Source organism: Falco cherrug, chromosome 16, assembly GCF_023634085.1.
Source record: "Falco cherrug isolate bFalChe1 chromosome 16, bFalChe1.pri, whole genome shotgun sequence".
NCBI lineage: Eukaryota > Metazoa > Chordata > Aves > Falconiformes > Falconidae > Falco > Falco cherrug.
The window spans coordinates 8,572,175-8,596,130 of NC_073712.1; the positions used below are offsets into that span (position 1 = coordinate 8,572,175).

The 23,956-nt window shown below is 40.1% G+C and overlaps 1 protein-coding gene across 1 annotated transcript; it reads right to left on the reverse strand.

Annotated features, from left to right (window-relative positions):
* Positions 1 to 851: 851 nt before the first annotated feature.
* Positions 852 to 23,876, reverse strand: ST7L (suppression of tumorigenicity 7 like). Its single transcript, XM_055728423.1, has 16 exons — positions 23,560 to 23,876; positions 22,576 to 22,658; positions 20,715 to 20,874; positions 20,110 to 20,164; positions 19,451 to 19,566; positions 17,757 to 17,835; positions 16,766 to 16,920; positions 16,117 to 16,214; positions 15,375 to 15,489; positions 13,537 to 13,609; positions 12,768 to 12,870; positions 9,457 to 9,607; positions 9,228 to 9,320; positions 6,380 to 6,438; positions 1,621 to 1,690; positions 852 to 1,387 (listed from the first exon to the last, which is right to left on the reverse strand). The coding sequence occupies exons 1-15, from the start codon at positions 23,756 to 23,758 to the stop codon at positions 1,637 to 1,639; spliced, it is 1,593 nt and encodes a 530-aa protein (XP_055584398.1). The 5' UTR covers positions 23,759 to 23,876; the 3' UTR covers positions 852 to 1,387; positions 1,621 to 1,636.
* Positions 23,877 to 23,956: the final 80 nt, after the last annotated feature.

The following is a 23,956-nucleotide window of genomic DNA, read 5'->3' on the forward strand; positions in this document are numbered from 1 at the left end:
AAAGAAATGCATCAAGACAGACTATAGGTCAACTCAAATTGACCTGTAATTGATTGATTTAGGTATTATTATCCAAGAGAACAGAGTAGGCTACAGTAAGCTTCTTCCATCCAGGATTCAGAAATTAGAATACTTTACACCACCTTTGAAAGAAGCCATCATCGTGGCTTACATCAGTCCTTCACAAAGCTCAGCAAGATTAAATGTGAGTAAGTATATGTGTTTCTGTAAAATGCAAGATGATGGACAACTTTTGATATGCTCAGAATTAGCATTTATCCATATGCCTGTGCTATTTTTATTACTTCCACTTTTAAGAAGCCTTGGCTAACTTGACCCTGCTTTCTCAATGCAGAGCAGCAGACCCAAATGTGAAAAAGTAGACGTTTTCTCTAATGGAGAAAAGTGGAAACAGAGGTCACGCCGATTACCTCAAACCACTTGGCTGCCACAGCCATCTTTTCACCTCTGCAGTAAACAAACCCTCTTGGACGGTCCATACATGAAGCAGTTCCTTTGAAGAGTGCTTCACATCTCAGCTCTCTTCAAGTCTTGATACCAACAAGGACAGTATTTTGGGCTAAGACTTGAAAGTTTAGGTCTCCCAAAAAGACTCCTATGCATATATCACACTTTCGGCAGTTTCAGAAACCTCCTGTTCTTCAAGGCAAAGCAGTTTGAAAGACAGAAGATGTACAATTAAATCTAAAGAAGTAACAATATGAAATAAGAGACGTTTATACTACCATTTCCTTGCATAATGCAAGCTTATAGGATACGGAAGAAAAATCTTTGTTTGCACACTATCATAGATATTGACAGACGCTTAAGAAGTCAACAAATTCAATGTGTTAAGAAGCAACCTTTTAATAAAGAAAGCAGAACCATACTTTGCTGTTAACAAATACTTTGAAAGAGGCTTATAAAATTAAATCTAAGCCAATTATCTGGTGCATCTGCAGCTGAGAAGGAAGTGTCAATACTCCAAACATCTGCTCAGTTTGCGTCCCCTCCTTTCTTCCAGAGGAAGTATTAGCTTCCAGTTGTACAAACGATTAAGAGAGCAATAAGGTATTGCTCAACAAAAACTATTTTCTTAGATGCTTACAGACTAAGGCCAAAGAAGAAATTCATATGTTAAGCACCATTACCAACACGGAAGCCTGTCAAAGATACCAGTTTGAACAGCACGGCTTTCTTCCTTGCCCGCCACACCTAGGGGTCAGCTAGCCACCAGGGCTGAGGCTTGTGAGAACAACGAAATCAAACCATCGTGGCAAGCACGCTCCAGTCACACTGGAGTTGGCTGATGTCAGAGACTGGAGAGCAGGAGGACCTTGATGTTTTCCCTAATGAAGCTGAAGGGTGAAAGAAGAGTTCTCAACCACTGGAATAAACAGAACACAACAAGAACAAATTAGCTCAGTTTCCAAACCAACATCCTTTCACAGGCTCAAGGTACGAGTGAAAAACCACCCTGTACCTTTCCCTCAACAGAGCTATGATCCCCTCAATGCTGATGCCATGAAAGCGGCTTGTAGTAAACATTACATTTTAGCCAAGACACACAAAGGAAGAAAGAACCCTCTGGAAGCCACAGCTCCAGCCTTGTCCACTCACCCTTGGCACAGTCCATTCAGCTGGAGGCCAGAACGCTGGGAGCACTCACAGGCCACAGCACTCGCAGCACCTAGGCAGAAACAGGAGGGGTTAGGACAGCGTTTCTCAGGGCTACAACTCTTCCAACTGCTCTGCAAACTGCACCTTCAGTGCTGAACAGACTGGGGAGGAGGGTAGTGTATTTTCTTGGATATTCAAGCATGGATTATTTATAGGTCATCAACTCAAAATGTGTGAAAACTGAACAGACCATCCACCAAGACCAGCCTGTGCTTCCAGACAGGATCCATATTCTAGATGCCATCTAAACAGTTCCAGAAATAAAGATTAGGCTAAAGCAAATGCTGCAAACTCCCCTGCACCTCCTCAACCCATCCCCCAAGTATTCTGCTGAGACTCGTGTTATCCTCATACAAACCCTCTTTTCATGAGGCAGCAGTGACAGGACTCATTTACTTTGAGGGTTTTACTTTGGTTCTCCTGGCTTCTATCATAACCTCAAATATTACATTAAAAAGGCTTTTAAAACATAACATTCACAGCAGCGCAGGAGCTTTTCATTGCAGCTAGCTTCTTCCCTGCCTGTTTGCGTGTGGCACCTTCACATTAAGTGCATGAGTTAAGATGTAGATTAGCAAGGCAAGAAACCTTTGCCCTTGGCATCGACACTCAGCTGTGACAGGAAACTTCAGGCTTTTTTTCTATGAAGTGTAGAACCACTCATTACACATTGGCAGGGAAGTGCACATCTCCAAACTATACACATTTTGTCTTAGATAAGCAAAAGACTCAAGTGTTTATAAATATGAAAAGTTCAGCAGCTGGCTAAAAAGTTAATTCTCCAGTCTCACTTAATGAGCTTTGGGGAAAGTGGTAGGGGGATTTGTTCAGAAAGTAAGGCAGAGTGTCACAGAAAGCAGGACTTGCCAGACAGGGCTCTATTTAGTCCTATTTTCTGTCTCTAGATGGCTGCTGTCAGCAAAATGGCAAGGAATCCTCTAATGGGGAGCTGTGGAACAACCAGAACAAGAAATGTTCTCTCCTGATCTTGCAATGTAAAAATTAGCCAATTTTTAATTTAAGTCCCATGACTTCTTCCTTTGTTGTGAATGTATCAAGCGATCCATATCAAAACAGTTTGAACATGGACTGTCTTAGGATTTTATCCAATTCCCTGAACAAGGAAGTTGTTTCCAGTAGGATTCAGCAGCAACACTGCTGCAATGTTTTCCCAGTACTTTAATATTAACTAATACTGGTCCATTCCAGTGGCATAAGGATCAGACTTAAGAAATGTGACTGATTTGCTTGGAAGGTAAGCATGTTAGGAGTTTTCAGGAACCTCCAAGATGACTATTGACAGTTGTCTGATGTCCCTGTCTCTAGCTTACTTGAAGTCAAGACTTGGTGTCTTTGTAAGATACTACAGAAGAAATTGTACAATGTCACATTTGCAAGATGATATATACCTACCCAGTTCTCCATCTACGTAATTACTAAAAAATAAAAATTCATACTGAATGGAAAAATAATCAGACCCATTTGTCTGCACTTTCAACAGAAGGTTTTCTTTGTGTAACAGAGTATTTCTCAGGTTGCTCAGTGAACTGTGTATCGTCGCCCCATTTGCATACCTCCTTCCTTCTGTCACTGAGAAAATTCTGAACAGCAACTACATAAACAGAGCTGTCTGACTATCAAGAACAAAGTAATTCACCGAGAGATCAGAAATCTAGCTGAAACAATCAGCAAGGCTGAGCTCTTACCCACTGACAGCCCTTGCACTCGTACTGCAGGTCACAGAGAGCTCTCTACCACTGCCTATTCCACTGTCCTCACTGGCACCGACTCACATGGTACACCCTCCCTTCATCAAAGATCATTAAAGTCTGAGTTGCAAAAGATCTAGCAAGAGCAACTGTGGCTAACTGGATCCGTAAATGCTAAGTGCTCTGCCAGCACCAGTCCCTTGCACTTTCTACCTGTGCAAGGCAATGAAAAATCCCTCTAGCACCTGCTCCCAGGGCCAGGGAGCAGAGCAGGACTGCCTCCTGCTCCAGAGGGAGCCAGCTCACAGCCGGTGCCAGTGCTCAAGTCTCTGTTGATGGTGTATTATGCTGTATACATTGGAACTAGTAAATGCTTCATTGTGATTTTTGGCCACTTGGAATATTTTTAGCAATTTGCCAAGGTTTACCCTGTGATTTATTATGGAGGAAACAAACTCAAGCACTAACAAATGAAAATATGTAAACTCAGACTTTTCCAGTCAATAGAAAGGTATTCAACTTCTTAAAACCCTTTAGAGGCACGCAGTTTGCTGTAGGTTAAATTGCTGGAAATAACAGTTTGCTTAAGAAGCAACTGAAATGTAATTTAAGGAGTCACACTAAGTCAGATTGACAACAAAAAATTCCATATACACAATACTTTCCAACTGTTATTCCTAAAACTGTGTCCTAGATTTGCTGGGAATACATTTTGTATTGCTTTTGTGTATACTGCCTAGAACTTCATTATCTCAAACTACTATATTTAATAAGTTAAACACACAGTATCATGAAAAAATACTTGAAATAAATACACAGGAAAAAATCCATTAATTCATTTAGAAAGCTTAAAGCACTAGAACTACCTGCAGATAATTGTTTTATTATAGTGTTCTTGGGTGGAAAGGAAGGTGTCATTACATAGAAGGTAAATTTCCATTTTTGGTATGAAAATTCAACTAGATGCTACTGCCGCATACCCCCAGAACACAGGAGATAATGCTGTGATGGCTGCTAACGCTATACAGCATTATCTGTAGTTAAAATACTGAAGCTCTCTACAAGTAAAAATATTTGTCCGATATTGAATATCATTGTTTCTTACAAGTGTTCTGGATGTTTCTGAAAACACCAGGAATGGGATCAAGAGTACAATAATCTAATAAAATGAAGAAGAATATTAGTCATTAGAGTATGATTGGGAGTTAACATTTCTATCTAAATAGCAGAATACTGGAAGATGGTATTTCTTTCTCAGCTAGCAATCTCAAGAAATTAATAGAGAATTCACGTCTTGTCTGTTTATTTCGATACAGCTTCCACTCTTGCCAGTATTGAACTAGCACAGTGAGTGGCAAGAATCCCTTTGTCTGTGCCTGACACCACTGAGACTTGGTTGGTGGAATGATGCAGCAATACGCATGATTCTTGATCATCTTTTCAGCTGAATAGACACTATCCATCCTTGCCTATAGAAAACAAGCGACATAAACACGCTGCCAAACGACCAAACCCCGGGAGTTTTTTCCCCCACCTTTGGACATATCACTCGACATTCAAAATGGCATTACGCAAAGCTAACTCGTACAAGGTCTTATTTTGGTTCAAGAAACCCAGCAGAGAGAACTTCACCAAGCAATTCTTTGTTAGCATAACATTTGACCTTGTATCTCTTTGGAAATCATACAACTTTGCTAATGCAGTCCTTACAGAATTAATCAAGCAGATAGTTAGATCCTAGTTACTATGAACCCAGCCAATTATGAGTAGCACTGAAATTTGTCACTGGCATGTCCAACTACATTTTCCAACATAAAGATCAACAGAACTGTGTGGAAATGAGGCCCCACTCTCAGACCTGCATGACTTGGGCACTGCAGACTAGAATCACTAGCAAAGCCAACGCTTTTAGGAATGAAGTATTCTTGAGAAAAAAGGCTTACCTCCCAGGTCGCCATTACCTGCTGCATTAAAACAGCAAGATGACATAACACCTTTCACCCTCTATTTTGACTAGCAAAGCTAGAATAAATGATTCACTGAGTGTTTGGAACTCTTTATTTGCCACTCTGCTCTACTGCATGAGATCCACTGTTCAATAAAGGCCAAATATACTGCATGGCTTAGTTTGAGAAGTGGGGAGAGGAAGCTGCCTATGCAGTTTCTCCCTCCATCAAATTAAGACAGCACCGTTCTCAGAGTCCAGAAAGATGACAAGATTACAGCCAGCAGCAATGTTAACAGGTAAGCGAGGAAAAGAAATCCTTAAAAAAGCAGGGCAGAGAGAGGGAGAAAGACACACAGAAGGCACCTGCAGAAACAAATGGCTCAATAGCAGACATATTTACATATACTTAAAGCAGCACAGATTAGAAATTTATCTAGCTAAAAGTCTGATTGCCATTATCAAGTCCAATTTCTGTCCTTGAACAGGTACTCAAATGATAGATCTGTGGTCACCGAACACATTCTCCATCTAGTAACCAGAACCAGATGAGATATAAAACCATTATCTAGTTCCCAAAAGGTGAGTGATAGCTAACCTAACTTCTGAACCTGGCTTACATCATGCTAGTACTCTTCAATGTTCACCAAGAGACCTGGTTTTCCAGCAGTCCAGCCTGCCTTCTACTCACGTCTCAAAATCTCCAGGCACTTGCACTGCAGTCTTCCACTTCTATGAGTATAAAATTCACACTCAACGCAGTGCTCTGTGGCAAAACTTCTCTGGTGCTGAAATGCTGCTCTCTCACTGTACGAGTGCAAGTTAAAGCCATGGTATGTTATAGTAACAGTTCACCTTCTTGTCAAAACAGACATTTTGCCCAAACTTCAACAAGTGTTTGTAACTAACTAGATTCTAACAAAAGCAGATAAAATAATTCATGCCTCACAAGCGTGAGACTGACTGGAGCCTACCTCACCATGGACCTCAAAACTCCCAAAGGTCCCACATATTACCTAAGCATATTGACAGAGACAATACTTACAGTTTTAGCAAAAATGACCATCAGCTCAGGGAACTGGTGCGTAAGGAGGGCAAGCATCGCTGAAAAGGAACATAGGCCTGCTGTGAAATGGATGAAAAAGGGAAGTTCCTTCTGCGGGTAAACTGAGACTTCATGAAATGCTGGAAGGAAAAAAAAAATGAAGGATATTGACACTTGATAACTGAGGACAGTTTTCTGAATTATTTATACAGTCTTGTAACTCAGTTTTAGACTTTCAGCAATAAGCGTGGACTCAAGACTATTGTGCAGTACATCTTAGGTCCCAGTACTTAAACTTCTAAAAAAATTTCCCCCTACTTTAAATGCTTGTCTTCAGTATTAACAGTCACTACATCTTTCTCTTCCCAATTGCCTTTTCACTTGCATAGGCTTGATTTTTGAAGCATTTCATCAGGCTTCATTTTTGGTACCTACTCTTTTAACAGGACAGAGGGAAGAAATGTAAAATTCACAAGGTGTCAAAACTACCTAGAGCAATTTAAACAATTCAGGTATTTTCAACCCTCTGAAGCATTAATCCTGTTACCTGAAGAGAACAGCACACCTCCCCATCCTATAAGCAGCTCAGCAAGCACAAAACAACAGTCATGTTACATACACAAGCAAGGTAGCTCCTTAACACTTTTCAAAGATTTCTGGCTACAGTAAATTTTTTCAGAGCAGCTGACAGAGTAGACCTCAAAGAAAACAGTACCAGGACTAGGTTATAAATTCTGTACGTAGCAGCTCCTTGCAATTTCCAATCTATGGTAACAAAATCAAAAGAAGGTGATTAGACAGCCTAAGGGCTGGCATGTGGAGCTTTCAGCACTCAAGACACTACTACCGGTTACTAGCTGAGGACCTGTTTGGTGAATTTGCAATTACTGGCTCTGAATACCTGCAGCTCTGACTTCTATTAAATGATTTTAAAAGGTTTTTAAATAAAGAAAAAAGTTTCTATAGATATGAGTAACTCAAAGGCTGCGCACTTCTTGACAAGCTGTTTTAAAAAAATAACAAAAGCTTCAGAATTTAAGTAAGCCTTTTCGTAAAACAAGAGAATACAATCGTACTCATTCTTAAACTGAAGGCTGAGAAGGAAAGAGACACTTTACCCTCTCAGCTCCTGCTCCTGAATGCTGTCCCAGGAAAGCTACCATTATAAGAGAAAAATCAGCAAGTGGCTTGTGCTCTTGCAACTCATTAATGGCAAAGGGCTTGAGTTTTGGTTTGCTTTTAAGTGTGATTCTGGAGCACAACTAAGTAGAACATTTGGAGTTCCATGTCTAACGCCCATCAGAGATGCTCAATGTCACCCCAGAGATTATCAATTCACCTTTGTAACAGGCAGTCAGCCCTGCTAGTCTGACAACAGTCACACACTCCTCTTTACTGAGCAGCCAAAAGAAACCACTTCTCTACTATGGAACGCTCTGATGCTCTCCATATGTAGAAACTCACCTGATTCTTAAAATATGGAGCAATATAATTTAGGACAGGTCCCAACATGAATTAGGAAAGCCTAAAAATATAGGAAGGATTCTTTTTGCAATAGTTTTTCCTACACTGGGAAATTAAAAACAAATCCAAAATAGGTAAGGACAACTAAAGGCAATTCTATACATTCACAGCCATCTAAGAATTGTTACTAGTCAGACCAACACAGGACTTTTGAATCATTGATTTGGTCAACATTATTTTAAATAGATAAATTTTAAAAAATTAAGTGTCAAGATTTCTTGAGGAAGTACTGCAATAAAAGTGTTAAGATGATTTTATTTATGGGTAGGTTTATATTTAAAACATAACAGGAATGCGTGAGTGATCGTGTTGAAATATCTGCATGTGTTGGTGTTTAATTATGCTGGGAAGTCTACAATTTAGGGTTAGTTGCTAACCAAGGAATTCCTTGTGCAATATCCTGCATAAGTGAGAAATGAGTAATTTAAAGCAGTCTGGGGGCAAATTTAAATTACACATTTTAAATATAACTTCAGGCTTTAAAATAGAAACACGTATGTGTAGCTTTCCTTTCCACAGCTGTGGTCTCAGTGGGTCTGCTGGTGCTTTTGCAGTAGCCCTTTCCAGTCCTGTGGGACGTGTGTTTCTTCATGACGAAGTTCACCCCCAAAAGAATTCTATCAACGTCTGTAATTAACAGCCCAGTTCTAATCTAAATTAATGCTGTTTTCCTAAATATGATGACCATGGGGCTCCAGTAATTTAGCTTGTTTGCCTTACCTAAAGAAAAACCCCATGTAGGCTCATAATTGCATAAAGTAATCTTGAAGTAATGAGCAGCTGGAGATGACTTTTCAGTGTCAAATGCTAGTATAAATCCATAAAAGTACCTACACAGGTAGGAAGTTGCAGGAAGCATACTGTCCAACAATACGTATTCTATGAAGCTATAGATTAACCAAGGATTCTCTGTAAGATCACAGGTTCTGCTAGATACCTGAATGCAGGACTGGAACCAAGCATTTATCACTTGCTAAAAGGAAATGGCTCCTCTACAACAGTCGCCAAATCCATGACTTTTCAAAGTGATTTAAATAACTGGTCCATTTTGTTGTTCTCAGAGTTGGCCAAACTTAAGTCTGAATGTACCACACACAGACTTCATCTTTGAAGGACCTAAGCTATTACAGAATCAAGCTAACATTTACCACACACACACGTCAAGTGCTTCAGGATCGTTTGGGAGGGACATCAACAAATAGCTGAATCTCCTTCACAGGAAGCTCAAACTAAAAAAATCACAGTAAGGTAAATACAGAATACCACAAACTGAACATGTCCCTAGCTTATGTTTTATTATCATTACTGCTTAGAAACCACTTACTTGGCAACAGTTCTCTGTCTGCTGTTTCTGTGCAACTCGGATAGGGATAGAAAAGATGACCTTTCTCTAACGGGTATGGGATCATCCTAAATGCTGGAAAAAAGAGTGAATGGCATTAGATCTGTATCTAAACCAGCTTCTCACAAAGAGAACCAATCATGTTTGAGGTGAATAAAGGCAGAGATTAGTCTACTGTACAGGAAAAAATAAAACCAGGAGAGATACTTACTGCCTTCCCATGTACAGTGCAGCAGATTTAGAGCCCCTTCTATCCTCTTCCAGTGCTGGAGGTGAAAAAAAGCATATGCTACTGCCTCACTGTCCCCTCGTTTCAGAATATGCTCTGGAGGTAGCACTAAGCTTTTCATTTCTAGTAAATACTGAAAGTAAAAACAAGAAGCACACTTGGTTACACAGAATATTCCAAAATCGTTAATCATGAAACATAAATGATCATTTGAGGCATAACTGACCATATCACACAGGGGCCAACATCTACGTGCTGCAACAGGCCAACCCTGACAGCACAGACAGCCAGCACTCACACACGAAAAGCAGCAAAACACACATCTGTGTACAAGACTCTCAAACTGGGGTTTTTTTACACACAAAATACCAGGAAAAAACCCACCACCAAACAACTTCCGTAAGGCAAAATAAAAACACATTCTTGTGGAATATACATAAAGTATAATGCTGCAGGTACAATACCAATGAGCTGCAAGTTTAGGCTAAAAAAACCCAAACAAAACCCCAAACCAACCGTATTTTCTGCTCATCATTCAATCACTGAAAGTTTCAATGTAGGAGGCTAAGTACTTATCAGCTCTCAAGTATGAGTAGTAAACCATAAAGTGTCAGTATGCTTAACCAAAGGAAGAATAATAAACCAAATTCAGGAAAATCTTGTTTTAATGTGGTTTTGCTGGACTACCACAAAGTAGCTCTGATTTCAGATTTTTTCAGTTTCAGCCTTCTTCCTACATCAGCAGAACATCTGATGCACAGAAGGGTCAAAGAACACAAGGAGTAATCATTTTCCATTTCCCTTGAAACACAGGACATGCAATTTTGTTTTCTCATGGTACATTAAAAAAAGACAGGTATTCAGCTGAACTTAGCTTTTAAAGACAGATGAGTAATTTTTACAAGAATGAAATAACAGTTTCAGCTCTAGTATTTACCTGCGAGTTGTCCTCTGCTAGCATATAGTGTCTTATTCAATAACAGCCAAAGTTAATCCACATCTTTGATCAATGTAGCTGGCAATTCCTTTGACTGTCTCCCAAAGTGTAAGAATGCAGCTAACTCGCCGATTTATTTCAGCAGATGCCACAAACTATGAGATTATTTACTAATCCAGTTTGAGGACTTAACTTTTCCCATTCAGATTCTTGAAGGAATGTAGGAGGGGTTGTGCCCCGGCCAAATAAAGCACATTTACTGCCTGGCTAGGTTCTTCTCTTAGTGCCTTGGGCCTACGCTCCGGAGGGTAATATTCTTGCTAATCCCCTCTAATCCTCTTCAATTATTTTTTTTTTTATTTTTTTTTTTTAACACAGTAAAGGATCACTCACACAGTGCTGCTGTGGGAAAATGGTCTCAAATATCTGACCCTTGACCTGACTCCTCATGCTCTCCGCAGCGCCCGCTTTTCCATTGTGCTAACTGCACAGAGCACAAGGGACTATAAACGCGATAGCAGCAATGAAGCCCCACTGCAAGTATTGCCACAACATGCCAGTGCTGAACCCCAGGCTTTGGCTGTCTTTGCGCCCGTGTTACCACACAAACAGAAAAATTCCAAAGTCTGGCAGGTCTTTGTGCCCTTGTTTAAAACAGGCAAGGTATCAGCACTGAAAATACGTGGGGTTTTGCATGTTTAAGAAAATCTTTACACGCAACAAATCTGTAAGATATTCAGAAGATGACTGGACAAGATTGTTTCTTATGTTACCAAAGTCTAGTTACACATCTCTGGTTTGAAATGGCTTGAGTACCAGTTTTCTAGCACTCTTTAAAGGTCTTCCTAACTTTTGAAACAAAATCCATCCTTGTAGAAGCATAACTCAGAAAAAGAGAAACAAACATTATTTTCCTTACACAAAATTATGTTATGTGCAAAGACAACCACTTTCATCAGATGCAAGAAAAGGATTTCTGCTTTACATACTCATTTATTTTTAGTCCATGGGACAAAACAGACTGCAAATTCAAAAACCAGATTTTCTTCCCCACTAATCCACTGTAACCCATTGGGCAAGTTATTTCACTTGTCTGTGCCCCTGTTAACTTGTTTGAACCCTTGTTCACCTGTTTGCGTTGACTGTGAGCATTTTAGAGCTCTAGGTAGCCAGCACTAACAAAATTCTGTCCTGCCATCAATGAATTGCTGTTTCAAAGCAATACTGTAATAAAAAAAGCCCATGAAGATGACTGGATAGGTATACAATTAGAAAACAAGATCAAATTACTGAAACCTGGAATCAGTTTCCATGATTGCCTGTAGAAGTACAGAACATATTTTGTTAACAGCCTGTTTGAAATGGTATCTAACTTCTTTAAAAAGGTGTGTGAGGCTCCTGAAACAACTGGAGGATATACGAAATAAAAGAACTTTTAGATAATGATAATGCATTATAATCTTCTTCCCCTAAAGGCAGAGGCTAAAGAAAAATCTGTCTGAGACTGTCTGAAATGAACTTGCTACGCTCTTGATCAGTCATGCAAACAAGCAGCAATTTCTCCCAGCAATTAGCTTTCTCAGTGCACATTCTATTAGACTGGACAGGCAGACAGAATAGAGCGGCTGGATAATTCGAGGCTTCACAGCAATAGTCACTGGGACTCCATGATCATTTGCAGAGGATTAGGTCCAGGACTAAGCCAAGCTTCTGCATTCAAACTGAATATATCACCAACACAGTACAGTAAAAAGCAACGTTAAGATTTTATTTTCACTCAGTGCTCAGCAGAATCTGCATCTTTACCATTTCAAGTAATGCCAGACATTAAATTGCAGCCTGTAGCGATACTTAATCTTGTTTACATGTGGATGAAGAAAATAAGTGATTGTAGATCTTTCAGTAACCCGAGTTCTAAAACCATGCTCAGAAGCACAGCAGAAAGTATTTTGAAATACTATGAGTGGTTATTGTTTGGAGAACCTAATTTGGCTTCAGAAATTTAAATATTTAAAATCCCTATTTGTTAATGCTTACCCTTACCCAATAAAGGACCTTCAGAAATAGATTACTCCATTTTTCATGAGTTAAAAATTTCTGAGTTTAATCTTTTCGAAAAAAAAAAAACCAAAACCAAAAACCCACATTTGATCATCACCTACTGCAAACAACTAATTCTGGCCACTGAACACTTATGATCTAAATACTAGTGTGTTTAACAACTCAATGGCTGGAGTTACAACAAACTTCAAGAAAACATGGGACTAGAGAGGCTCCAACAAAAAGTTCATACTATAACATGATTTTTTTCATAAGACGATAAAAACAGGTTTGATAGGAAATAAAATACTCTTACCTTTGGAACATGAGGGTTAAATTCCACAGCCCTGTGAATTGCTTCCACAGCATTAATTTCTGCTGTACTAAGCCCTCTTTTAGAGGCAGTTTCTGGGGAGAACCTGAAGGGAAAAACCCATGCTGAACAAAAGTAACAAATAATAAATGCTAACCAGGTGTCTATTGATTTTAAGTTTGCAGTTCACTAGAAAGTGGCTGATTTATCAAGAACAATAAACAAATCTTCCTAGGAGACAAACATTCCTGTTGATTTTGTTATCTTGACTGTCATCCATGCCCTATGACAAAGTTACATTTAACTTTTTGAAACTTTGTATCAGTCATGTAAAGTAATTGAGTGCACAGTCTTTCATATGATTGTTACAGCATCACCTACTCTGTGGTAAAGCCAGAATCAGCTGTGCAAGTAGACCAGAAAAAAAGTGAAATGCCAACGTGAACTACCATAAATATCCCACACTCAATCCATAAAACAAAGAACTGCTGAACATTGTGAGCTGGACACTGAAAACAAAATTTACAGAAAAGCGCATGTGTATACGTCCACTCCTGAAAAACATCTCCACCTCCATTAACTTCATGGATGCTTAGAAGAAACTGTAAATTACATTTAAATACACACCCACATATATGTATATATAAATACATTTCTAGGAGCAAGTTAAGTGTAACTGCTACATATTGGATTTAGACCTCTTTATTTCATGTTTTACAGCATAACCCAAGATTAGCAACAAACCACTGTTTTCACAAATGTACTTGCTTACCTTTCGGAAACAGCTCTGGCTTTTAACAGTGCTGCTGTGTAACATATTGCTGCCGATTTTGGAAGACTGATATCTATGATAAAATAAAGTAATTAAGCTGTAATATTTTAAGGCAAGACAACCATTTTAAACCTACATCCTTTAAGCTTAAAGATTTTTACTTGGGTATACTAGACAATGAATGTAACATCTGGAACATTTCAGCTATGATGAGAAACTCAGAATTTCTTTGCATAGTCTTTCTGGTCACCAGTCATTAGGTGGTAAAAAGTAATTTTTTCTTCTAAAGGTACCAAGACACTGAAAGTGAATTCAAGGAGAAATGCATGTATAAATACACACTTAAGAACGGTGTACTTTTCCTGTATTAACCCATGAAGGTTTAAAATAAGCTTCTAATCTTTACTTAGTTTTGCAACTGCACATTAACACTGTGTTTTATACAATACTGAATGACAGACCGACTAGAAGCTGACAAAAAAAAAGATTACAGACAGGTAGACAAATTTTAATGAAAACGCAATTTCCATTCTTTTCCATTTCCATGGGAAAAATTCTCTTAGTTGTAGGTTTTGTAGAATATCCAAGGCCAGGTCTGAGCTGACAATTACAGATTAGAAGGTTAGCACTCCACAGCACAAGTTTACTTTAAAAGCAGACGAAGTCTGGGGTCTAATTCCCAAGTACCATGTTGTGTATAGTCAGATGGGTCTTGCTTTTTTTGTAAATCCCATCCTGGGCTTGTCCATCACTTAACAGAAGTCTGGCTGTCGTGTCAAGCAAAACACAGAGGTGCTACAGAGAGTTTGAAGCTCATACTCATTTTTCCAGATGCTCAGGAAAAAAAAAAGAATCAACAACCCTTTCTTAAGAAAGTGGTGCAATTCCTGATGTTAACATAAAGAAACACTAGGAAAAGAGCCAATGGTTTTGTTAAATTAATACGAACACAGAAGAACACGAACGGGCAAGTAACAGCAGCAGGCTGCTAGGGTGGCCACACATAACAGGCATAGGATTTGGGCAAGAATATTGTACTTTTGATTTCCTGAAGCGATGAAGAACAGAACATACTGACTCCTCAAGGGCAGCGAATGATTGCCACAAAATACTGCTTCCATGCCCCTCAATTCTGAAGGTGATTGAAGGGACAGCTTTGACAGCAGCACTTTGTACATTAATGATGTAGGCATTATCTAGGTAGCAAAACTCTGAGGACAATAAAGTATGTATTTTATTAACCTTTATCTAGACTTGCACAACACCTGAAACACATTAGTTAAGATGGAAAGTGAAAGCAAACTACCACCATTTAATGGACCAAAGCTTGCATACCACTAACCTCTGGCAAGCAGTATGCTTGCATGTTGCTAATCTTTGGCAAGCAACCTCAGTATCACAGAATCACGAGGCCAGGCCTAGAAGATGACAGAAGTGAAAACTATCTTTTCCAGCTTGTTTACATCAATTACTTAGGGGGCTATGTGCTGACTGAAAAAGGTTGATGAATTTAGGCATAATGAGGGATGTAGAAGAGATTAAAAAGTTAAAATAATCCTTGAATTGAAGCAAAGTGAGCTTCAAGATTTCTTTACAGATTAGAAGTAACTTAAAAACATAAAAAGTAATTTGTATGCAATTTAGCTTGCCTAAATTTGACCTCATCATTCAAGAGAAAAAACTTAACTCTGGAAGCGCCTGTTTGTTGCCAATGAATGGAATACAGTCAACTAGCTGAGATTGTGGGTAGGCATCTGCTTTTGGACAGGCACACTTTGCCCACCTCACCTATACTTTCATGTGAAAACACAGTTATTTCCCCAATAACCCTCACTTACCATCATACTTTGCTAAAACTGCCTGAACATCTGCATAAGCTTGTAACTCCAGCAGTGCCTCCAGGAGGTTTTCATGAATATTCAACATGCTGAGAAGTGGAAACTCTTTCATCAACTGCAAATCAGTAAAGAGAAATAAATTAAGCACATACAGAATTGCACTTGAATCCCTGAAATATTTAACAAAACCCAGTACAATAAATTATGCCTTTTTAATGTTCTATTCTTTCACAGTGTCAAACTGGCATATAAGCAGCCTGAAAGGGATTGCATCATTTCTACCTTTTTTTTTTTTTGCTATATTCACCTACTGGAAAATAAGTATACTGAGGTTCATACAACATGCTCTCAGCTGAAATCTGCACAACTCCTACAGTGAGTTGGTTTGGTCTGTAATATTTTCCTATGAAAAAAGGAATTTACAACACACTTTGGGGAAGTGAAAGAAAAATTATGAAGAAGTCTAAAGTTGGCTATTTTGACAAGTTAAGTTGCCAAGTCAAGTGTGTCACAAACCAGACAACAGAATCATGAACATATGACATAATATACAAAAATTTAAAACCTGCATGTAGGAACCAAAAAAACCTGTTCTCAAAAAAAATCCCAGATCATGATGTGCAACTCTCATTGGAAAATAATTCAATTACATTAATTATGATGCCTAGAAAGGAACTTTATGAATTTGGACAACGTGACTGAAAACAACAGTTGCTGACCATTTTTTTTTACTTTTACTTACATCTCTCATCATTTTTACTGCTTCTCGTATTCGTCCAAGTTTTCTTGCACACATTGCTAGTCTCCTTTTCACATACACCAATACATTGGTGTCTCTTCCTGATTACAAAGACAAAAAAATATAATCTATCAGCTTCATTCTTACCTCTCCTTCCCTCTCCAAAAAAAAAAAAAAGAAAATCACACCAAAAACACCACAACCTTTTCCTTTCCACATGTAAACACATAAAATAATTACTACTGCTTTCCCAACTAAGGCCCATCAAGATCCAATGCCAGCAACTTTTAACAAGGTTAAATGACAAAAAAAATTCTGTTTTTTTCCAAAATGCTGGGCGGTATAAAAGAAGGTGCTACTCACACACACCAACTGCTTCATTGGTCTGCTCTACCTATCCGACTTCCCAAGACAATAACGTACTGAGCCTCAGAGAGACAACCCCCCGATGGAACACACAGCGTAACTGCCACCTCCTAAGATTCATTCAGGTACTACAAAAGATCACGTAGCACACCACGCATAAGCATGGCTAAAATGGTAGTAACTGCCTCACTGAATTGGGAATCAAACTAGAATCACTAATTATAACTTTAGTTTCACATTTCTGCTCACACAGAAACAAGATTTTATGTGATTCAAAAGCCCTTACTCAGCTGTGCTTCGTGCTGGGGACTTTGGGAATGGCAGTTCTGAGATTTTCTGTAGATCATTTCTCCTGCTTTCAGAGCCTGTTTGAAATACTTCTCAGCATCCACAATAGTTGTTGCTTCTTCCTCAGCCAGGAGGACGTACGCAGTGGCACAACTGTAATAAAGGAAAAAACCCACTAATTATTCTGAGGGAAAAAGTTTTGTATTTTTTTTAAAAGTGTTAAAAGCATTAGAAATGGGCAGGTTTTACTTATGTTTAATACCTTAGCATTGACAATATTAAACTATCAAAATACTGACTTGAGTTTAAACTGTGGATGTCAGGAAAACAGAAACCTTTTCCATTTTACAGAACACACACACACATTTGGAGAAAGAACAAAAGAAAGAATTATAACAGCAAGTCAAATTATGTTTCTTGAAATATTAAAGATGCTCTAGCAATTGTCTGGAGAGAGGGGTTTTTTTGTGTGTTTGGTTTGCTTTGCTTTTCTAAAACCAGGAGGTAGACATTATACACAAAACCAATGAGACCACATAACAAAACGGATCACAGAAGGGCGTGAAATTCTTTAGTTTGTGTTATAAATGTATTTTCAAATCCCTTACAGGAGTGGCACCTGTGAACTCCAAATACAGCATTACCACAATACTATCACTGAAACACACATGATTTCATATTCAATTTACTGTTCCACATCTAAATAAGATTTCTCATTTGTTATTGCTAGTGGTAAGAGGATATTTAAAAAAAAAAAATCTTGCCCAAGAAAAAGGGAGAACAAAAAAGCTGGTTTTTATAGAACAGTTCAACATTTCAGTGCAGATGACAGCCCCATGTGCAATTCTCACAGAAGCCCCCCTTAAGCTATTCAAGAACTTTGCCAAAAGTAAATTATCAGAATAAGAAACCGACAGTGTGCCCCATAACACTCATCTTAATCTTTCACACTAGAAATACAGGAATTGAACATGTACTCTAAAACTTACTCATTGTTCAACTCTAAAGCTTGATATGCTGCTTTAATCCGGGCTTGAGGGTTTCTCTCTCGCCATGCTTTCTGCATAACTGTTGTAAAAACATTGAAAGGCTGGTGAGGGACAGAGACATGGGTGAAACACCTGGGAGCCAACAGAGGCAACGCTGGCTGCTTGGGCACCAGCTCCACATTAATGTTCACTTCCATTTTGCAAATTCCTGTTTGCTATATGATTTTTACAGAGAAGAGTAAACAAGTGTTTTAGTTGCAGTGTGAGTTTCTACCACAAGCAGCAGAATCTTGCAACTTCTCATTACACCCCAAATTTAATTTAAGAAAGCAACACCCCCAGGAAGATTATTCACTAACCATTTAAGAAGTCCTACACTGAGAAGCAAAGACAGCTTACATAACCAGGCAGATGTACAATTTCTAAATTGCTACAGAATTTTGGAAACATTTCCCAAGACCTGTTGAAATCTTGGCAGGAGCAATTGTTAAACACAGGTTCTTGCACAGACCTGCACAGAATTTAATTTAAGCTTTCAAACAGAACTTCAAAGGAAGCAGTGACAGACTAAGCTGAAACTATACCCATGCAAGACATACATTGAGTATTTAGACAACTACCAGATCATAAAAGGTTAAAATATTTATTTTTTTTTTATTTCAAAAGCACATTTGAGTGGCATAACATGGCAAAGCCAATTCAAGATGTACTATAATAATGCATCACCTTATCAGGAAGTGTTCAAGGAAACAATTAAAAAGACTAAAATCTATCTACTCAAAAAGGTTGTTCGAATTACAACTTTAATTCGAAATTACTGTTAGATAAGGAGCAAACACAGTTTCAGTGCAATGACTCAACCCCTCCCCGCTATGCTTCCATTAGTGAAAAATGACAATCCCAAACTGAAAACCAACTTCTAGCAAAAGAACAACATACTCTGGGATACCATTTTCTATGCAGAACTAACAGCTTTCACACTAAATAGAGCTCTGAAAGAACTCCAAAACCTTACGTTCATGGAGTTACGTATCTGGCCTATCTCAAGTATGATAAGAAAACTGAAGAATCTATACATGTTTCTTTTGGAACAAAACCTTCTGCTGTCCAGCAAGAATAACGTGGAAAAATGTTTGAGTTTTCTTTTGGAAACAAAATATTAGTCTTGGCTTAGCAAGCGAGACAATACACTCCATTTTGTGAAACAAAAACACATCGTTCATACCAAGCATGTCACAGCCAGCTGACAACTAACACTTCCGGAACTTGACAAATTGACAATAGTTTGCACCCAGTCTGACAATAACCAGGTAGAGAACATTTTCTGCACTAAACATGTGGAACTCAACAAAAAGATTCTGGAGACTACACTATTCATTAAGGTTTACATGAGACCACATCTTTGACTGTTGAGAATACAATCCAGGTTTTCAATATCGTGTTGTTAATTATTTGAAAAACATGAAACCTTAAAATACATCAGGATCCTGACAGCCTTAAAGTTAGAGGAAAGAAAGCACAAGGTAAAAGAGCATCTTTTCACTAAATACATCTATTAAACCTCCTTAGCAATGGAGAAAGACTATAATTTCACAAAATATTTGACACAATAGCTTGCGCTACCTCGAAATATATTTAGAAAAACACTTTATACTCTCCAACAGTGAAACACCTTATGCATACGACATCAATACCTGTATCTGAAGGCCGAAGGGCATCTGTGTCACACGTGAAAAAGTTCTGATGATCTTGAGCAGACAAATTCATGTCATAGTATGTAAGAGGCTCCTTCCCAGTCACCCACATGTATCTTTAAGAGGAGAAATTTCAGTAAGAGGCACTCCTAGTAAATAGTAATGCTGATATCAAGAGGGATATCTGATGTGCCCCACAACTGAAGCTACTGCAGAAGATTTTTATTAATAAAATTCTGGTAGCTCCAGTCTTTTAAAGTACTGCTGCTCCATAATCTGTTCAAGTTGTAAAGTTCTACGGGACCTGGCTTCCTAGGAAGCAGCTTTTCTGATGAAATAACATAAGGAGATTTATAATACAGCCATATCACTTTAATAAAGAGAATTTAGATTCAGAAACACTGTATCAGCCTCTGAATATTTTTTTCTCTTACTCTCCAAAAAAATGATGATGTTAGAGTAGTATTTGCATTCTTAACACTGAAACTGCCAAAGCTTGGATAGGTGCCTTTTAAACACACGACTGGCATCAATCACCCCTATAATCTTGCAGGTCTCGGCTGTCTCCTGACATTACTAGTGCAAGCTCTGTGAAGAAGTCATATGTATGCCCCCAATTAATTTTAAAAATATGCAATGGGAAGTAAGATAATTAATACCTGCTATACTCTGCCCCCCTGAAAAGATTGAGAGGATTTCGCCACACTTTGCACTCTAGAAAAAAAGAAGTAGTACTTTTTGAGTTAAGAGCACAGAAAATACTACCTTGACTTTAAAATGCAGTAATGCAAATGTACTTTTACTTTCAAAAGCTGCTGTAATTTCATTGTTATACAACCTGAGCACAATCAGACAATCAGTATATTCATAAACTTCTGCTATCCCCTAATATTTTTGCTCCCCAGCATTGCTGGGGTACACAAAAGCACATAGTGGAAAGATTAAACACTGCCATTTACACTCATGTAATGTTTCTCTCACACATATTCAGAACAGTAAATATCTAATGTTACTGAAACAGTTTTAGCTAAATATGTAATACATTTTCTAAATAGTATTTTTAATAATGAATGTTCAGATCAAAGATGCATTATTGTTTAGTTCATTTTTACCATTCTTAATAAAATGCGTTGTAAGATGCTGGCCTTTCTCCACTTCTTGCAAGCACGAAGGTCGTTTAAAAGCCAGCTCATGCAAACCAGCCACGACCTTGAAGCTTAAGGAAAAGCTGTGCTACAGTGTGCTGGGACAGACTGACAATCACCTGGCATGCTCTGCCTGCTTGTCTCACTCTCTCCAGCGGAGAATGCTGCTGGTGTTGGAGGGCTGTTTTCTGTGCCACCTATCAGGGGCCTCAAATGACTCACAGAAACCTGCTCGATGAAAGATGTGCCGTATTTTCTGAAATGCCACCATTCAAACACCTGTCACAGGAGAAAAAAGCATCAGAAATTTCCATAGGTGACACCCTTCCAACAAACATCAGAGACGAAGAGCCAGTTGTTCATAGCTAGTATATCCCCTTGCAAATAACTATAAACAGAACTTATCTACAAACTAATTATCTGGTTTGGCCTGTCTTGTCATGCAGGATCACCTGCATAACATGAAACAGACTGAAAAACAAAAGTAAAATTTTAGTCAAACATATGTTCCTCCCTCCCAGAGTCATTAGGATAACTTCCAGGGGTCCTCAAGCTATGGCCCCCCAGGGTCCTCAATCCGGCCCCCGGTATTTACAGACACCCCCCGCCCTCCCTCCGCCGGGGGTTGTGGGGGGAGAAACCAAGCAGCCGCAGATGACTGCCTGCCACTTCATCCGTGCGCCAGCCCCCTGTTTAAAAAGTTTGAGGACCCCTGTTCTAGACCCTTTCAGAAAAGGCCTGTATAGGAAAACTGTGCATAGAGGCAAGAACCTCAGGACAGGTGTATTCTTCATTTTACAAAAATATTCTAAAAGAATAAAGCACAAAACAGACAGTTAAACTGACATGTTCTGCCATTCAGAAAAGTACAAAGAGAAAAGGCTGAATTAACAGCAATCAAGTTCACTTATCAGAAATTTGGGTCAAAAATATTACCATCTCTCTCTTCGAGGCCATCAAAGATACCCACTTATCACAAGTCCTCAAGCACTATACCGTATTGTCAGTTCTTGACCAACTTCTCTGAGTATTTTCATTACCAAGCAGAAAACCATGATGTTTAGACAAACTGTATTCTTTACTAGGAAGCATTACTATAAATAGTGGCTGACCAACAACCACTTTTTTCTCTTAAGAGCAAACCTACGTAAAAGACTATCACAAGCACAATCCATCTCCTTATATGACTTTCCTCAAATCCTTCAGTCAAAACCCAAACAATATTACAGCAAACAAGTTGTTTCTGCCACATAAATAAAACACTTTAAAAAAAGCGTGGCTACAAAAAACCACCTATAAAACAGATTTTGCACATTCTGGTAAATAGGTTTAACTGATGAGAAGAGACTTTTTTTTAGCTTTTAATACTGAAAATAAAGATTAACATGAAAGATTTGTATGTAGTGCCGCAGTCTGTATCAGGGTCAGACAATCATCACTGCAGAAACAGCTGCGCTAGCAGAACTGACCACACAAGCATGTCCCATTGATTTCACAGTCAGCCACGTCTGTGCACACTGTCACACAAAGATGAGCTGAATTATTGGTTCGTTTTCACGCCAAAGTTGTTAAGATAGTTACAAGATGACACATGCATAAAAGTTCACCAAAAGTTACTGTGGAAACTAAACCCTTAACTTAGCTTAGGAGAGAGAAAAATCTGTGTTTTCTTCACACACACAGACACAGAGCTCTGCAGTTTGCATGCATGTTTTACATTTTTAATCTATGTACACATATACTGTTATGTACCTCCTTAATACAAGCCTGAGTTCCTAAAACAGGTACAAGTTATTTTCCTTAGTCTCAACATACAGCATAAATAGAAGAATATATACAACAGAGAAGATACTGAGCAAGTTCCTTCCTAGTACAAAGGCACCCTCTAGAGTCTGATAAAAAAAAAAAAACACGACTGCTTTTACCCCTAACAAAAGCATTTTAGAGGTGCTAGCTGTTTAAGAAAAGTGGACTACTTACAAATATCAGCCCAGATATAAAAGATGAAGTCACTGTAAGGGCAAAGTAGAATTTCGGAGTCAAAGTGCTTAAGAACACAGTCACTGTTAAGAGAAAGAAAAACAAAGACTTAAACAGAATTGAAAAACAAGTAGCTTTTTATTAAACAAGGCTGAATGAAATATAATGCAAACACATATCACAACATACCAATTTTGTAGATAATGTTGCTTTGTTAGAGAACCCTGCCTATATATTATTTGCTGTTTGTAGCCATCTGTGCCAGTGATTTAGGTTATACACCCAATCTAAAATAAGCCAGTGTAAATTCTTAGACCAAGCTGCCTACAGTTTCAGCCATATCATGGCTGGCGGACCAAAACAAGCCAATGCAATCTATTATTTCATTTTAACCTAAACCCAAAACGCACTGTTTTGATGCAAGTTCACAGTCAGCGTTAAGAACATGCATCTTCCACAGACCTCTCCTTCCCACCACTCGTACCACAAGGCCAGGAACGCAGCTGCTGGTGCTGCTCCAGAGGGGATGTTGTCCCCACCTGCCCAGCTGCTGTCCTCTGCCACCGGCCCGGGGGGAAGCTGGGGGGCCCAGGGCGGCGCGGCCCGGCCCGGCGGTGACGGGGAGCTCGGCTGCCGCAGGCTCCCCCCAGTCAGGGCTCCAGCCTAGCAAGGGCCCCCAGGTGCCTGCTGGGGTGCGAGGTGGCCGAGGCACCACGAGAGCCGACTCGGGTGTTTCCAACCGTCGCGGGTCTGCAGAGGCCGGGGTTGCAGGCGCAGCCCCGGACACCGGGGTGCCCCCAGAGTCACGGCACTGCGAGAGCGCTCGGTGTGTCGCTGCGGGAGGCCCAGGACGCGGGACCGGCCCGCAGGTAGCTACCAGGACGGACCGGCCCTGCCCGGCGGTCCCGCAGCAGCCCGGCGCGGGCGGAAGCAGCCTCCCCGCGGCGAGCCCTCAGCCCCCCGGCGCGGCCCGCCACGTCTCACCGGCCGCCAGGCCGTCCCGGAGCCGCAGCGGCACCCGCAGCACCACGTAGAAGAGGCCGAGCCCAGCGGCCACGGCCAGGAGCCCACGAGCCCACGGCGCCGCCGCCGCCGCCCGCCGCCGTAGTTGCTCCCAGCGCCGCAGCGCCGCGGCCGCCCCGGGGCACGGTGGGCCCCAGCTGCTCCCGCCGCCGTCCGCCATGGCCGCCACCGGGGGACGCCGGGAGAGGGGCGGGGCGGGGGGCGGGGCGGGGCCCGGGGGGCTCCGCCAGTGTGGGCAGCCAGTTCCCCGCGCCCATCGCCGCTCCCCCGCCGCGGCGCGGGCCGGGAAGCCCCGAGGGCCCCATAGCCGCCCCCGACCGCTCTGGCTCTGCCAGCGCAGCCCTCCCCGACCCAGGCG